At 46.5% G+C, this 17565-nt stretch overlaps 1 protein-coding gene across 1 annotated transcript in view; it reads right to left on the reverse strand.

Moving 5' to 3' along the window:
• COG2 (component of oligomeric golgi complex 2) overlaps positions 1-16093 on the reverse strand; it is a 39522-nt gene extending 23429 nt beyond the window's left edge. Inside the window, exons 1-7 of the mRNA XM_033099720.1 lie at positions 15910-16093; positions 9248-9409; positions 8103-8168; positions 5865-5945; positions 4205-4308; positions 1686-1794; positions 935-1114 (exon numbers count right to left, since the gene is read on the reverse strand). Coding sequence (XP_032955611.1) covers positions 935-1114; positions 1686-1794; positions 4205-4308; positions 5865-5945; positions 8103-8168; positions 9248-9409; positions 15910-15981 — 774 coding nt within the window. The 5' untranslated portion in view covers positions 15982-16093. The remainder of the gene's footprint in view (positions 1-934; positions 1115-1685; positions 1795-4204; positions 4309-5864; positions 5946-8102; positions 8169-9247; positions 9410-15909) is intronic.
• Positions 16094-17565: the final 1472 nt, after the last annotated feature.

Genomic DNA, 17565 nt, shown 5'->3' on the forward strand with positions numbered 1-17565 from the left:
CAGTTTGAACCAGATGAAACTGCCATCTTTGTATGTCAGAAATAGTTGAGTACTGGCAACTTCATGTGGTACAATCTACATCCTGGCTACTCAAGGCAGAATATACTTATGTCGGGTATTTTCACTGCATCCGAACAGGAGAGGGACAATGCATGGCCAAGTTCCAGGTTGATGCTATCACTCTGCAGTTGCCCATACAAGGCCCCGGGCTTTGAATGCTCGCCCCGACCTTCCGGGCTGGGCCAACTCCTCCACATTTCTGATGACTCAGGCCCAATCTGTTCTGTGAAGACCTTGCTCCTCACGCCTTCACATGCTCAGAGTTTTCAGCACACTCCTGTGCCATGCACGCTACTGCGCCACACACGCTTCTGTGCCATACACACGCACCGCACCACGCACACGCACCGCACCACGCACGCTTCTGTGCCCCACACACACACCGCACCACGCACACGCACCGCACCACGCACCGCACCGCACCACGCACGCTTCTGTGCCCCACACACACACACCGCACCACGCACACGCACCCTCCTGCACCATGCACACGCAGTGCAGTGTCGTTATCTGCTTAACTGTTCTATTCCACCCACTAGACCAGCAGTTAAAAAACACAACTTCACTGACATGTAATTTACATACCATAAAACTGACCTAAAAATGTTTTGATACATACCTTCTTCCTAGGTGAGACCCTCACCCCACTAAATTATGATGATCCCAGGGCTACAGCATCATTAGAAAAGATTAGCGAGCAAGCCCGGTTCCCAGCACGCTGATTTTAACCAACACTTTCTTCCAACTGACACTGTAGTGACTATGAAAACCTTTCCAGAAACACCTTTGATCTGCCCCTCACAGCCAGTGGAGTATGGAAGACAGAGCACACGCTCTATGAATGGCTGCTGAATAAATCCTGGAGTGCACACACCTGATCCATGTAGGGTTTCACGAGCACTTGACCCACTAATGCCTCTGCGTCCCGCGTCTTGTCTATTGTGGCATAAGTCCGGAGGCAATGCCGTATTATGTCGACATCAGAAGTCTGAAGCCCTTCTAACAGGAGGCCCTCCAGCGACCGCTGTAACACGGCCGTAATGCCTGCTATGCGCTGCAAGGGAAAACAGCAAGTAAACAAAGCTCCAGGTGGAATGACTGCTGAAGATACAAACAGGTAACAACAAAGCTTTCGTTCTAATAGGAGGTAATATATGTAAAATCAAAATATTAACATTTCCTGGAGAGGAACAATGAACCTCCTCCTCCGTACAATCTCTTTAGAAGTAAACCTTTGCTTCATCAAAGGAGAGTGTAGACAGAATTACAGGATAAGAAAAAAAGTTATTTTCCTCTTAAGCTACAGAGTAAATCTGACAAACGTGAATTTAAAGCCCAGTCAAGGGCTACGGATAAATTAACTCTGACTACATCATATCATGTGTCAAGTTACATGAAATTCCCAAATTAATTTTACTGTTATAATTCAGAGACTAGGCCTGTGTCTTTATACAAAATCTACAATGTGTGACCCTTAGGAAGCAGGGGTCCAAAAAACAAAAACTGAAAGACGCACGTCAAAGCTACCTTCAAAATCCTGTAGATCAATTACCAGAGGCTTGACTAGGTAAAACCAAAATTATCTAGCAGATCCCTAAATACCCAAGTGAAAAGGAAACACTTACTGGTCTCACTTTGTCGAGAAGAGGCAGGCCTTTGCTCTGAACAGCATGAAACTGTAACTGGTTAAATTCCGTGGCAATTCTCTCCAAAATCTGTCCAGTCAGAAGTGGGCTAGGAGACACAATGACAGAAATTTCATTCCTAAAGTTCTTTCAATTTCCAAGAGAAAGCATCATGTGATGAGATCTGTTGTCACTTTCTCCGAGAGTGTTTTTCCATGCCTTCCTTGTTACAAGGTGAAAGCAAAAGTGTCCTTCATGCCATCAATTTTCACACCAGTCATATGCACAGCCTATTCTAAGCACAGTGGGGACCTTACATAAGCTACTGGTACAGCCTGGCCTTGGGCCACAGGCCCAGACAGGGGGCAGGAGCTGGGCCAGGTCAGTCCTCATTCTGCAGTTCCCCATTTCCACCATCTTCTCCAGGCTCTTCCATTCACGACCTTCTTCACCTCTAACCTCCCTTCTCTCTCTCACCCTATCCTATTTTTCACACCTCTTCTGAAATACCTCTAAGATTTCTCAAATACCAAATAGTGTTGTCTCCTCAAGAAAATGAAACTGGACCTCTAACAGCAATAAAGGAAATAGCTCAACACCGCTTCCTTTAAATTTACGTTTATCAGATAGCCGAAAGAGCAGCCGGCTGATGTGCTCTGGGTCCTAGTGACACGACATTCACTGTGCATCTTCCAGTCTAATAAATGCCCTTCTTTTTTCTAACACACATTATAAAGCATCACTACCATTCAGAAGGAAGTTAAATAGCAGAAGAAAAAACCCAGAAGGCACTGAAGCACCGGCTGGGCTTATCTGGGGCAGCCTACCTCTGGTAACGACGAGTCAGTCAGTGGGGGAAGAGGCACACCATAAGGAAACAGGAAACGCATGCTGAGACCGGCAGTGGGCTACCCAGTCCTGAACACGTAGCTTCCAAAGTAGTTTAGACGGAACGTGATGGCCCAGCATGACCAACCCAAAAGGTTAGTCCCTCACTCTTTCCTGAACAACCTAATGTGGACTCATTATACATTATCTAAACATTTCTTGCCCTAACAAGTATGATACATTTATTTACTACTCACTCACATTGCCGGGTTTTCCCTTCTCTACAGCTCAACGTTGTGGACCTGAATGAGAGAAAAGGTCCTTACGAGGTGATTCTGAGCGGGAAAGAGCAGAGTGCCTATTACGTTACAGACGGAACACTGTGAAGAACTAGTACTAGAGAAATGGAGGTCACCGAGGTATTTCTACCAAAGGAACGGGTAGGAGCGGGCAGACGGGCAGAAAATGGGGAGGCAGACATCATGGCCGCTGAGTGAGGACGCAGCTCGACGGGGCTGCCGGGCAGTGCAACCCAGTGGACTGTGCCGTGCTGGTCAGGGTGGTCGCGAATGGTGATGGCCAGCTCGGCTGGGGGCGGGGGTGCCAGGCGCAGCAGAGTGCGGTGGGCTGAAGAACCAACACGGCGGGGACGGCCGCTCTGCTTCTACATCTGGGCTATGAAAGGAAGTGGAGGCCCAGGACATGAGAATCGCCTCCTTTCTGGATGCCTCATTTCTTAATCTCCATAGGAGAGATATGGAGCATATTGTCTCTGAGGCCCCTTCCAAATCTCAAATTTTGGGCAGAAATCCCACATGCCTTTATAGTATGACGAAGACTTTGAACTACAGGTATATTCAACTTGGCTTCAGTTGGTTTTGCAGATTATCCAGTATCACGCATGGAAAAATGTCAGGGCTATCAATGTGACTTTAAGAAAAGCGGGGGTCAGACCCAAATTACACACGTCTGAGGGCCGGCTACATGCCAGGCACTGGCTGCCAGCATCTCAGTGACTGTCAGGCGAGCATGCACTTGTAGGGGTCATGATTAGCATTATGCTACGGATGCCACGGAGCTGAAACACCCTGCCCAGCAGGACACGCGGCCCAAACCTCTGTTCCCTCCACTGTTCTAAGGCGCGTCCACTGCTGCTGCTACAATCTACTCAACTCCCTTTCTGAGTCACTCATCACCTGGTGATTTACAACTCAGGCTAGGAAGGAATGATAGTCACAGTACGTACGGCTGAGGAAATGGTCATCTTTTCTTATTTCCCAGCTTTTTCTTTCCTGTTTATCAACTGTAACTTAAATGTGCCTACACGGTTTCCTACTGACGTAAGGCTGCTGCAAGGTCCAGCAATGGGAAGGCTCCCGGCATGCCTAAGACGCCTAAGAAAGACGACCTACGCCACGCCGCACCGTGAAGGTCCACAAGTAAGGCAGTTCCGCTGACCGCACACTCCTCTGCTTCCCGGGAAGGTGACTGTTAACTGAGGCTATGACCACAACGGTTTGTGACGGCACAGCATACACGCTGGCGCTCCATGCACTCCCCTTTCCTGAGCTACATTCACAAACACTAAGCCACACACTGGGATCTTCTTCTTTTGCAGACATGAGTTCTAACTAAAAAAGTGTTGTTAGCCTAGGTGTGAATTGATGTACTATTCAGTAAAAAACACTTACCTGCGTACTTCTAGCGCATGTGTTTCTTTAGAACTTTGAGAATTTAAGATCTTTTCAATTTTCTCAACTGATCGAATAACTTGGATAAGCCTCAACACACACATCTATAAAAAGCAAGCAAAAAAAGTTATCATGATGTTTAATCTTAATGATCTTATTTCCCTGTGCCTAATGCAGGAAAATACAAAGCCAAAAGTCAACTCAGAATATTTGGAGCACCCTACATTTTGAATATCTACATTAACACTGAATTCCCAAGAATGCAAACCTTAATTTTGGTTTTCTAGTACAAGCATATTTCAATATTCTACTGCAAGTTTATAGTTAAAACAAAACTGGGCTTTTTTGCTTTCTCATATTCTGTACTCTTATTCCTTCCTTCTTTTCCCCATCTTAAGTGAACCTCTGTATTGATACCACATTTATTTTCTTACAACCCTTCTTTTCATGTTTTAATGTGTCAATTCATTAAAGACACTGTGACAAACATTAGCAAAGAGGTTGAGGAGTATTATAAAAACTCTCATCCTGAAAAGAACAAGAAGATATAAGGTCATTCACCAAACAAATAGTTACTGCGCATCTATTATGAGCTAGACATTCTTCTAGACAGTGGGACATCATGGATGAATAAAACAAGAAAAATTTCCTGCACTCCAGTCTCGACATCTTTAGACAACAGCTGAGGGGAGATCTAAAGAATTAAACAGAAGGTTTCTAAAATAATCTTCTCTCCATTGACATTTAAAGATGTATGTTAATAAATAAATTTAGAAATTACTAGATGGAGCACCAGATTAGAATCAGAAGTCTTTTTTGATCCTAATTCCAACTCTGCCATTAAATCATTACGATTGTAAATAAAATTACAACACAGGACTACTAAAAAGTAAAGGCAGTGCACGACAGGTATATTTAAAGGGAAAACAAAGGAAGAAATAAGCGTGGCAGAATGACAGCAACACACTCCTCTTCCTAAAGTAATAAACCCACACAAGAATATGGAAAGAGTTTGCTTTAGGAAGCCTGCTTACTCCCTAATCTCTAGAGTATGAACACCTTTATAGGTGTGCTACAAAGTCACATGCCTATGAAACTGTAAAGTGCTTCACTGAGGTCAGCTATTACTATTTCTTGTTCTGGAGAAAATGAGGAATTTTAATTGTGTCCACGCGGATGCCTCTAAAATTCTGTCTTATCATTTCAAACAGATAACATGACATTATAATACATACATACATACATGCAAATGAGCTTTGGAAAAGTCAGTTTCATAAGACTCAAAAGTATGAGAAGACATGGGAGAGGGCTGTTACCTGGCATGCAGCATACGAAATCCAGTTTTCTTTAAAAATGTTAATGCTACCATGAATAAATTAAAGCACAAGGAGAATACACAACTTTGTCTTTTTTAAAAAAAACTATTTCCTTTACCCCACCCGTCTTATTAATAGGACTTGAATCAGACCAGGAGTGAGAAGCCTGAGCCACCGCTGCTCTGTCCTCACCAGCCCTGCTTGGACACCGGTCTCTAAAGATAAGAGGCCTCACATTTCTCTCCGCTAAGGTGCCCAGAGGGACCCAGACCACATGCACAAAAGCGCCCTAACTAACTGCAAGGTGCTAGCGCGATCCATGTTTTAATAGGATGACACTTTACCTTTTTTTTCCTAATGTCCTCTTGTTTAGACATTCGTTCATCTACTGCCCGGATTCCTTCACTCACAGATGACCTAAGACTCTTTAAAAGAATAAAGAACATGTATTGCAAAAGTTGTTTGGTAACATTATGAAATTTACACATTTAATTCAATTCCACAGAACTGAATTAAATTCATATATTTAATTCAATTCCAGTACTACAGGCCAGTATTTTGCAGATATTGACAAAAAATACAAAGTATCAGACACAACTGCTGTTGATTTGGGGGCAAAATGATGCAGAAAGCCAAGGTCACACAGGATTAATGGCCAAAGGAATGCTAATACATACGAATATGCAATACGAATATGTCACAGGTGGTCAGGGTAGAGAAAGGAGACTCTGGCTGACCGGATGGGACTCGAGTTCAACTCGGACATGGGTGCAGGCTGACAGGGCAGAGGGGAGACTGAGAAGACGAAAGCTAGGAAGCTGTGACCGAGTACGACACACTCAGGGTGGAAAGGTATACACCTGGTACACTGCAGGGTTCGTTTCGGAGAGAAGTAGGAAAAAAGGGAGTGCTTGATTCAGGGGACTTGACTCCAACAAGGTCTTCAGACTAGATCCTACCTATTTGGAAATCTAGAGATTTTTAAGTGCTGATCTCTCATAATGCGATGTTGTTTTGGGAATACTAGGAACCAAGAAATGAAGAACAGAATGGCCGGGCAAAGGGAGAGGCTGTCGGTGAAGGAGCGTGTCCGGGAGCTCATGCACTGAGCCAAGTACGAGACTGTCCGGAATGGGGGCCAAGCGAGGGTAAGGAAGAACTACAACAAACCGGACACATCACACACACTCTACAGGAAAATGAATTCGTCCATCCAGTAAACAGTACAAAACCCCTATTAAATGTCAGCTGTTGAGGCAGCCAGTGAGGACACGACAATGAGCACGACAGAAACACTTATCCCTCAGTGACCCTGGAATTCACAGCAGCCTCATGACTTGAGCTCAAAAAGGGAGGTAAGGTCTGGGCTGCTGGGGAAAGAGGCAGCTGCAGACAGCTGCCGGAGGGTGGGCGCGTGGCAGGACGGGACTAGAGCCTGCGTGTGACAGCGGTCCTCCAGGTCCGGAGCGAATGTACCTCCACAGGCAGTGTTCAGAGGACGCAGTGGAAAGCTAACAAAGGCCGAGGCCCAGGAAACACCGGAGCTGCGGGCGGGGAGGGACAGCGGGCGGGCAGGCCAACCTCACAGGGGTGGATGTGGGACCAGGAGTGGACCACAAACACTTCTCCCCCATCCCGAGCTTTTGTATCCAAACGAGACAGAAAGAAACAGCCAGAAATGTCTGCCAGCTCAAGGCACAGCTCAAAATGTCTCTCCTTTATGAGTTCTTTCTTGCCTGTCCGCCCTGTGGACTTCTCAGCACTGCCAGTCTGTTAGTCTGTACTTTGTCAGCTCTTTCCATGCATTTTGTCTTTACTTAGTTATGTACCGAGAGCCTCAAAGGTGCCAGGTACCGTCTGAGCGGCTAGGTGCTTGGGGCCACTCAATGGGCACGGTCTAGTGGTGACACACACCGGAAGTGTAGTGCACCAGGTTTAGGGGAGCCTGGAAGTCAGGGCGCCACGCACAGACTGGGGGCCGGGGACGACTGGGCGGCACCGTCTTCTGTTGGAAGCGAAGCCAAAGCTCTCTCCGCTGCTCATCCAGGTGGGGTCCCTGAGCCCAGTGGCTTAGGGGTGGGAGCCCTATTCCCACAGCAGAGATTTTCTCTGAGAAGCATTAAAATGCAGCGCTCCTTAGGTAGTACATTACGTTTATATTATCCTATTTATCCCCTAACATGCACTGCTCCAGGAACCTACCCACGTGTAAAATACTGTCTGGGAAATTACTTGTAACATTTCTACAAATTTTAAAAATATAAGCTATCCCTAAGTTGGAGACCACTTACATAGGAGTGAGGTGGCACTAACACGTGAAGTTTTGAAATAACCTCCTTCCCCTCCTCTGACATTTTAAAGCTGTATACTGAGAATCTGTCACCTTCAACTCAAACATATTTTTTAGGTTGTAATATCACATGCAAAAAAAAGAGACTCATTTATGACTTTTCTGAAGGTGAGTGCTGTAATTATGGACCACTGAACAACCACCAACCAACCAGATAACAGGGATTCCAGGAGAAGGCAAACAAACATAACATGGCTTATGGCAGATTGTTTAATACGATTTAGGGACTTACCAGAACCTCTTCTCGCAGTTGTCCCAAAGGCACGGAAAGCTGGTTGAGGGCTTTGTCCATGCCAACCTAAAGGCACAATCATGTGGCACAAACATCACGACCAGGAAGAACAGTGAAGTACCGGTTTAAGGATCAAAGCAGCACCAGGGGCTGTTCTTTCTGCACAGCCACGTAGTGCTACATAACTAAATAGCAGAAATGTTGTTTTGCCATAAATACTGCTCGTAGAACCAAAAAAATCTGTTGCTACACATGAAACAATAAAAATCAAGGAAGTCATATTAAATAAAAGCTTTCTTATGTACAATTTACCCTTGGATGAAACTTTTTATGAATTTGAAAAATTTTAATGGGAGGTGAATATTGCTAGCCGGATGGATGGGTTCTATTTCCCCTAAACATACTTATAAGACTTGAGAAAAATCCAAATTAGAGAGGAAATCAAATTTGGAGGTGGGGGGGTTATAATCCCCCCGAAACATTCTTAGTGGTGTATTCCCCCAAAGCAAGTATGGCTTATGAACTGTCATGTCTTTTGAAATTCCCACAGAGATAACTACTTTCTGTACTGCTTTGGACAAATAGATTTAAAAACAAAATAAAATATGAACAAAACAACATTTTTGCAAGTATTAAACCTCAGGCACTTCTAAATGACTTTCACAAAAAAACTGGTATGCTCCTTACAAACCAGTCTCACATTCTTACAAAGCCAGCCGCCTACCTACAGAGCAACACAGGCCAAGGGTCCTTCACCCTAAAGCTGCCCCAAAGTAAATGAAGCATTTCCTTAAGAATAGTTGATGTTTGCTCTTGCAAATTAGTCTAAACCAGGGAGATTTCAGCGAAGTCACTTAGCACTAGCAAAAACAACCACTCTGATAGTATTATCCTTTACTTTTCACTATTTCTTAATAACTAATTAAAAAATAATCAAGCTAGAACAGTCTTAAATAAGTAAAAACTAAAACCAAAAAATGTACACCAGGAAAATTTAGTTCTTTTATTAATTAATGAGATTAGTAATCTCTTCAGGTCTCTGAGGGGAAAATCAACTAATAGGTTTCTAAAAACACTCAGCACTTTTCCGAATAAATCTGAGTGAGAAGTGTGGGTGTGGGTATAACTGCTGGATTAAAGTTTACCAAATTGGTTGACAGGTTGACGAAATCTGCATAATCCTTGTTGATGAGCTCCACCATGGCAGTTTTCAGAAGCTTATAGTAGAGCTCCAGGTCATCTCTCAGCTCCTCCAGCTGGACTCGCTTCCTGCAGTCCGACACGAAATGATCCACATCGAAATCTTCCTGAAAACAAAACAGAAAGGCAAACATTGTTGCAATGGCATCTCATTTTACACTTAAAATGCCAGGAAGCATGAAAAGGAAGCGCCACTCTGTTCATTTAATGGCTGTATCGCTGCAGGGAAAAGTACCTCTGGGAACACAAGATGACACGGTGACACGATGACACCATGGGGCCTGCCACTCACTTCAAAAAGGTGCCTGAAGGGCACCCCTCCCCCCACACACCAAAAGCATCCTCTCCTGTTCCCTAAATTCTACAAGGGATTCTATTTTTTTACTACACATTTTAAATAGGCTCTTCTCAAAATAGAAATAACTTTTCCCTTCATTTGAAAACAAATGTTCAAACTAAAACCTTCAACCAACAAAGGATTACACAATAGAGTAAAAACTCACCCACACTGTGACGTGCTACAGAAAAGCACTGTCAATCTTTTTTCACTGTTTAGCATTATGGTTCACATCCTTCCAGACTTTTTACTCTCTCCCTTTAAAATATAAATTACTTTTTAAAAAAAATCGAGATGTAATTGACATACGATATAACACGGTACTAGTTTCAGGTGTGCAACATGATTCAATATTTGTACAGATTGTGAAATGATCACCATAAGAAGTCTAGTTAACATCCATCACACAGTTACAAAGTTCTTTTCACTTGTGATCTACTCTCAGCAACTTTCAAATATACAAGCCAGTATTGTTTACTCGAGTCACCGTGCTGTGTATTAGATCCCTGGACTTCTTACTAACTGGAAGTTTGTACCATCTGACCCTGCACCCATTGCACCCGTCTTCCCCCGCCCCCCCCCTGCAAATTCCTCAAGCATCATCATTCTTTATTCATAATCATGGGATGTACATAATAAGAGGGGACAAGAAGTTCAAGATAGGACTCTGTCCTCAAAACATGCTCAATTTTACTGAGACAAAAACTCATACAAAACAGTAAGTGCTAAACTGTGCACTAAATAAGGGTTGGAAAACGTTAAGAGATTAGCATGAGCTCGTGTGTGTTTTGAACCATTCTTAAAGACCAGTGGACAGCAGAGATGAATAAATGTCCTTTATATTCAATAAATACACCTTAAATATCTATCATGTGACTCAGGCTCTGTTCTAAGTACTAGGGACATAGGCATAGCCATGAAAAGGAAGACAAAGTCTCTGCTCTCACGGAGCATATGTTCTAATGGGAAAAGGAGCAAATAAACATGTAAACAAATAAGTGTGATATCAGTGAATAGTGATAAATGCTAAAAAGAAAATACAACGGGACTTGAAGAGGGGGCTGGCAGAGGGGAGGTGCTTTACTCAGATGACAGGGAGGACCCTACAGAACAGCGACCGCTGAGCTGACATCCAAAGGACATAAGGAGCTCTCTGGCCATGGAAAGGGTGAGGGAAGAGGGTTTCCGCCCGAGGGGACGCCACGTGTGCAAGTATGTCCCTGGACCTCCCTGCAGTCCCCGCCCTCAAATCCAGTCCTGTCACTGAGGCAGGGGACCCCATGGCACGTGCCATAGTCAGTCTGGAACTGAAGTCTCCCAAAGCCCATTCCAAATGTTTATGTGGTTAGCACATTATTCCAGCTTCAGGATCAGCAATGTATACAAAGTTTTGTGCACCACCACGGACAGCGGCTCTGAAAAGGACGATGAGGTCGTAAGACGTAAACTCGGAGGAGCTTATGTTCTAACGGAGCCATCGTTTTACAGCCAACTCCTTTGTGAACTATCACTCCTGTGTTTGACATATTCGTGAAAAGGCAAAGAAAACCTCTCTTCTGCAAATGAATTCATCCATCTAACAAGTATGGGTGTACGCAAATATGCTGTGCCAGCGGCTGACTTCTCCTTTCTGACTGCTTGCTCCTATTTAACACCAACCATAACGTGCAATGACTACCGAAAGTCCCCCACCTCCCTCTCGTCCTACTTCCTGTACTGAATATACAGAGCAGAGCCCCGCTCACTGCGTCGACTTGTTAGAATTTCTGCTGAAATCACAGCGCCCTCAATCTCTTGCCCACTGGTAGGACGCTGGAGCTCTGGCGGACAGACCTGGTGCCCTCTTCTGGGCTGTTCTTATGTTCCGATGATCCCACTTCCCAGTTTCCAGCTGTGGCCTCTGGAAAGCAAAGTGTTACATTCTTTTCCTAGGACTGAAGGCTGAGTCAGGAGAGAAGGGCCACGATGTTCCCCAATTAGTTGGGTGACTTTAGGGAAGTCATGACACCTCTGTCCTCAGTTTCCTTAACTGCAAACCAGAGAAACTGACCAGTGTGTTTTTTCAGAAACATAAAATGCCAAGAGCTGCAAAGTTATTCAGACAAGCACCACCCGTTACCCCGAGGAGGGACTGAAGCCCCGAGACCAGGGTTTGCCCCACGTGCATACTTGGGGGTAGCAGAACTGAAACAGGGACCCACCTCTCCGGGCCACCGCCATCTCCAGCATGACCCAGATCTGAGCAGCTAGCCATTTCGCCTTCTCATCTCTCCATCAGAATACACGCTCCTTGAGAACTGCGACGCCCTGGAACACCCTTCCTGTTTCAACACTCATGATTCATCCAACGAGAACAGAAAGGGACCTCCGTGACTTGTTTACCTTCTACTAGTTCTTTAACATACTGCCGACGCTCAGTCACCACAAGGAGGGGGCTGATTTCTCTGAAGCAAGGCGCCTACCAGTTGCCGAACGAGCCACTAAGGCAGAGGTTCAGAAAGGAACTGACGAACAGAAGTTCAATGGAGGCAGGTCTGGCTCAGCACAGAAAAAAACTGTCCACCAGTAAAAACTACCCAACAGTGGAATGCACCACTTTGAAACACTTCAAATGTTCTGGAAAGTGCTTCTTCATGACCAGGCGGACAATCCGCCGCCTGTTACTGCAGCGATGTGCGTTCTGAGCACAGCCCGCTGCCTGCGTGGGGAACACGGGCTGGACAAGGAAAGAAGGTGCAGGACACTGGGTGAGAAACCACCGTGGTAGATGGCGTGAGGACGGCCTGCAAGGCAGCAGGTGGAGAGGCAGAGGGAGGCATATCAGGAAGCGAGATCCCTCGAACTTGGTAACAGATGGCATTTTGGAAAGGTGACGGAGAGGACGTGACCCCGGTGCTCTCACTCACAGCCAGGTGGACAGTGGGACACTGGCCGACACAGGTGACACAAGAGCTGGTTTGCAGAGGAGAAAGCACTCACGAATTCAGCTGTAAACATGAGTGCCACGAAGATATCCAACAAGAGATGTCAAGGACAAGTTCGGTACATGGGAGTGGAGCTCAGGAGATTTTGGGGCCAGAGATATGAATCTGTGTCACCCGCCTCCAGGTGGTCACTGGAGCTGCATGGGTTATCTAGGGAAAACAGAGGACATGTGACTGAGCCCATAACCAGCCATTTAATGGCTGCAAGGAGGGCAATGATTGTGTACAAGACACAGAGAGACCAGAGGGGTAAGAAGGAAACCAGAAAGCAGTGACGAGAGCATTTGGTCTGCTAAGGTCAAGTAAGGAGGCAGGAAAAGGTCCGCTCGATTAACTCTGCTGCCGACGCATTAGTGGAATGACGGCGCCAGAAGACAGAACGGAATGTGTTTCCCAGTGAAAGGTGAGAGCATGTGACTGGGCACCAACGAAAGGTGGGAGGAAGAAGCAGGAGACTGAAAGAGGAGTGTGGGACAGGCACGGGGAGAAGCACAGGGAAGGACGACAATCACAGCGTCCTGAGAAGACAAGGGGCACGCGCTCCAAGCCCAGGGGGAAGGGTTCACCCGGGAGGAGGTAAGGCCCTCTACACGGGGTGAGGAGGAGACAGAGAACGGGCTGGGGACCAGCAGGCGGACGGCGTTCCCCTTCGATGGCCTCTACTTTCCTGTGAAGCAGGAGATGAAGTCACGTGCTGACACAGGACGGTGACTGCACCGGCACATTATGGCAACGGGTCTCACTGATCCTAGCGGGCCGCTTTCTCCCTTCTGCTGTACTTGCCTTAGGTCCTATTTCATCTATTAGTTGGCTGTCAACCCTCTGAGGATTTCCGTACCTTTTAAAGCTGACAAAGCTAACAGTATGCTGCCACCACCTCTGCCCCAAATGATTATTCCTTCCGTCACTCCTGCCTTTTGATCACCTACATCTTTCACAAACCTGTCCCGCTCCACTCTATTTCTCATTAGATCTCAAAGGCCCATTGAAAGAACATTTTGAGTCGCCTCTGAGGCCAGTCAGGTCCAATGCAACACACGTGACCATGTAATTTCCTGCTTTAAACTTGACTGTAACTCCACAATGAACACCGGCACCAAGCACAGACCCCGCACTACGGTAACAAGGCCCAGTCCACTGTGTAGCGCCCTCATCTGCCTTTCTACCCTCCTAGTCTTGCTCCGGGCCATGCTGCCATACTCCAACCACTCTGTTCTAAGGGCAGTTGTTCAGCACGTACATTCTTTCTGTCACCATGCTCAAGGGCCAGCCCTTACCTTATCCAGCCTTGTACCATCATGTTTAGACTGCTGGCTGGCAGGTGACCAATGAAAGCCTGTTAGTTAAATGAGCAATTGTTACAACCGTCTTACCAGGTCCCATCATGCTTGGCAGATGTTTCCAATCAACTGACTGGATTTCAAGTAACATCAACTCCTAATGCAAACCTGATATTCCCTAAGTTTCCCACATACATAAAACCTACCCAATTACAAAATGTGTTGAATGCGACACAAATGTAGAACTATAACCCCGACAGCAAGTTCTCCACCCATCCTGTGCCACAGAATTATCCCTTGTAAAACATCTCTTTAAAGGAAACACAAATTGCAATTAATCTTTATCTCCAGACCCCACCTAGAAAATCAATATTTTACACAGAACAGCTGTCCTATGTATTTTTTCAACATATGAAGTGATCACACTTATTAGCACTCCAAAGTGTATGGCATACTCAGAGGTTTAAGAGAGCCATGCAAGAATATGAAATGGCTGGCATTCCAGCCACTTCCCCTGTTTGTCCTCTCCCTACCTCTACCTGCTCTTTTAGGACTTATATTCTGAGATTTCTACCTTCTGAATCTAGAAGGTACAGAATCTTTCTAGAGAAAGACGGTGGGGCTAGTGACTCAGAAAGGATACCAGTGCTGGGCTCGAAGAAAGCTGAAGTCAAAAGATGGACAAATTAAGTTTCCTGTACTCCAAGATTCCTGAAGTCAGAGGCCCTGATCTCTGCGTGTGCCTTTTCTTCTTCCAGTGCTCCTCGCCCCATCATGTATCCTTAGTTCTTTCTTTCTACCCTGGCATCAGGGTAGTGGAACAAAGGGTTTCTGGAATAGTGACTTCACCCTGTACTCTCTTTCAGATATTCCCCTTCAAGTTACATGTTTTATTAGCGGTTTAGCAGGAACATCGCTGTACAAGAAAGAACAAGAGCACAGTACTCCCGGGTCTAGGTAGCCCTCACATTAAAACTGACACGGCCACACTGGAGAGGCTCCAGATGTAAATACTTTTTTTAAAAAAAACAACCCACAGTTTTGGAGATGTGATCTGAATGTAAATACCAAAAAAAAAAAAAAAGCTAACTACCCTAGGGAAGAAAAAACATATGACTTGAAATCATCAAAAAGACAGGCTAACAGATTTAAACTCACTTGCTCAAAATTTTAGTTCTTTACTGAGCCTAAACTTTTAACGTTCTAACACTAAAACCAGCTACCAAGTTGTGCCAAAAATCTCAATCCTTAGAAATTAAACACAAATGTACTTTTTGATGGTTGACGCGCAGACCCAGAGAAACACACCAAATGGGCAAAGTTCTTCCTAGCTCCGATTCAAATCTTGGGCATTTTCAAGGCTGTACTTGATGAACCTTTATTATCAGTAAAACGTTTTCGGTTTATATTTCTATTCTGTTTAAGTTTATGTCCTACAATTACCTGCACACCAACTGCCAGTTCACCTTATAACGAGCAGGGCAACTTTAGAAGAGGATGGTTTGTTTTGTTGTACTGCAGCAAAACCAGTAAAAAAATTCGAATTTTTTACATATCTCATTCCAGAGGCTTTAGGCGAACGTTAGGCAAACTGTAGAGTAAGTGGCCTTTTTTCTGACCTGATCCCCGGGTAGGTACGTGGGTTCAGGGATTTGCTCCGCACATACTTACTGAGCTTTAGGTACAAGACACTGGCCAACAAGCTTCTGTCCGGCAAGGGGCCAGGCCACCTGCCAGCACTGCACGGTAACAGGGTCGGGTAATAACAGGGGCTTTTCCATTCAGCTCAAAACCACTTGCCCGGAACTTTCAGGCCTTTTAACTCAATGCGCACGATTTCACAGAAGTGCTTTCTCCAGGCTGCACCTGCCAAACCTGAGGCCAAGAGACTCACTGCGAAGTGCAGCGAGGTCCCCGCCGAGGGGACGCGGGCAGAAGCCCGAGGAGAGGCCCCGGAGGGCGGCGGAGGGCAGGCCACCCACGGGGCGCGGAGCCCCGGCGCGCACCTTCATGAACTCGTCCTTGTCGAAGCAGAGCGTGTCCGGCCCCTTGGGCAGGTTCATCCTACTTTTCTCCATCCCGTCGGCCGCTGCTTCCCAGCGCCGAGACACCAGCCAGGCAAAGAGGCAGGAGACTGCGCCCACAGACGCGCCCGTTTCCACCGCACAGGAGGCACCGCTTCCGCCAACATGGCAGCGCCCGGGCCGCGGCCAATGAGCGAGGGCGCCGCGGGCTGGCCTCCGCCTGCCGCCGCTAAGAGGGGCGCGCGAACTGCGTCTCCGCGCCTCGCCGGCAGGCGGTGCTGCCCCCGTGCGGCGGAGGCTGGCACTGCATCCTCGCGCACGCTCCTGCTGGGCTGCGGGGAGCTGAGGCTGAGCCCTGGGCTGGGGACGCGCCAGAGAGGCCAGTGGGGCTCCCTCCCGGTCCCCCCGTTTCCATTGGGAAAAATCTACCGCAGCACTCTTCCACGGTCTTCCCCCTAGATTGCTCCACTGAAAGAATAGCCGTGGCCGAATATCAGCCCTTCGGTTCTCAGGCCCGTATTCCAGGGTCGGGCACATCACCTTCTCATTCCTCTCTTCCAGGTGCGCTGCCGCCGCTGCTGCCGCCTGCGCGCTGAGGCCTTTGTGTGAGAGTCGGGCGTCCGCGCTTAGCCTTGGCACCCACAGGCGAGCGTAGCGTCTCCTCCCAGGGGCACATCAGGGAGCTCCGGGAGCTGGAGGGAAGAAGGTGGTCAGCTGGGCAGCTACCTGCTCACCTTTGGGCTCAGCTCCAGGGTGGGCAGCTTCGGGGCACACCTTGGGTATCCAGCTTCTTAAAGGAGTGCCTCACTACCTGTTTAGTCAAAACACAGCAGGCAAATATATGTGCATGCATGCTTATTTTTAATTGAAACCAGGAATAGGCAAATTTTTGTATTTGTGGCCTGTATTAGTGCCCCCTCCCCAATTTTTCAGACTTTTTTCCTCCCCCTCCCCCTACGCATCCCAATTTTATTCCCAGATTTTCTTTCTTTTTTCTTCCCATGCTCTTTCTCCCATTGTTCCTTCCTCTAGCTGTGAATACCATGGTCAAATGATGATGATCCATTTCTCTGTTTTTCTCCTTGAGACTCTGAACACTCACACTCTTCACGTTTTTATTCCTGCAGACTCTAGACCAGACTAGGCTGTTCCTCCCAACGCTGTTTTCCCCTTGGAAATAACATTAACCCCGAGTAGCCCCCACAAGGAGTGGGACAGAGGAAGGCAATACCTTAAAATGAGACTCCAGCATTCAGGTCACTCCAAAGAGGAAACTGGTCGCTTTAAAAGTGTGGGTATAGAATCAGAAACCATGTACTCCCTAGCACTGGGCCTGGCAAGCCTTGTTGAAGAGAGTACACCTTGCCAGTGTCTAGTGAAGATGGTGGGTAGGATGCAAACTGGAATCCACCCGAGAATCAAAATAAATTACAGAGGAGCAGTTATGACGAGTGCATCCTGGTACGTGGTATGCTTGTTTGGATACGGGGAATGAAAGCCTCGTTATTTGGTTTTTGTTTGTTGACTCTTATTATGAAAATTTTCAAGCATACATATGTAAAAGTCTGCAGAGCACAAGGATTACCCCCCAGGGACTCCTCACCCCATTTCAACAACAGTCATCCACATGTTGCTGTA

This window comes from Rhinolophus ferrumequinum, chromosome 27 (genome assembly GCF_004115265.2).
Source record: "Rhinolophus ferrumequinum isolate MPI-CBG mRhiFer1 chromosome 27, mRhiFer1_v1.p, whole genome shotgun sequence".
NCBI lineage: Eukaryota > Metazoa > Chordata > Mammalia > Chiroptera > Rhinolophidae > Rhinolophus > Rhinolophus ferrumequinum.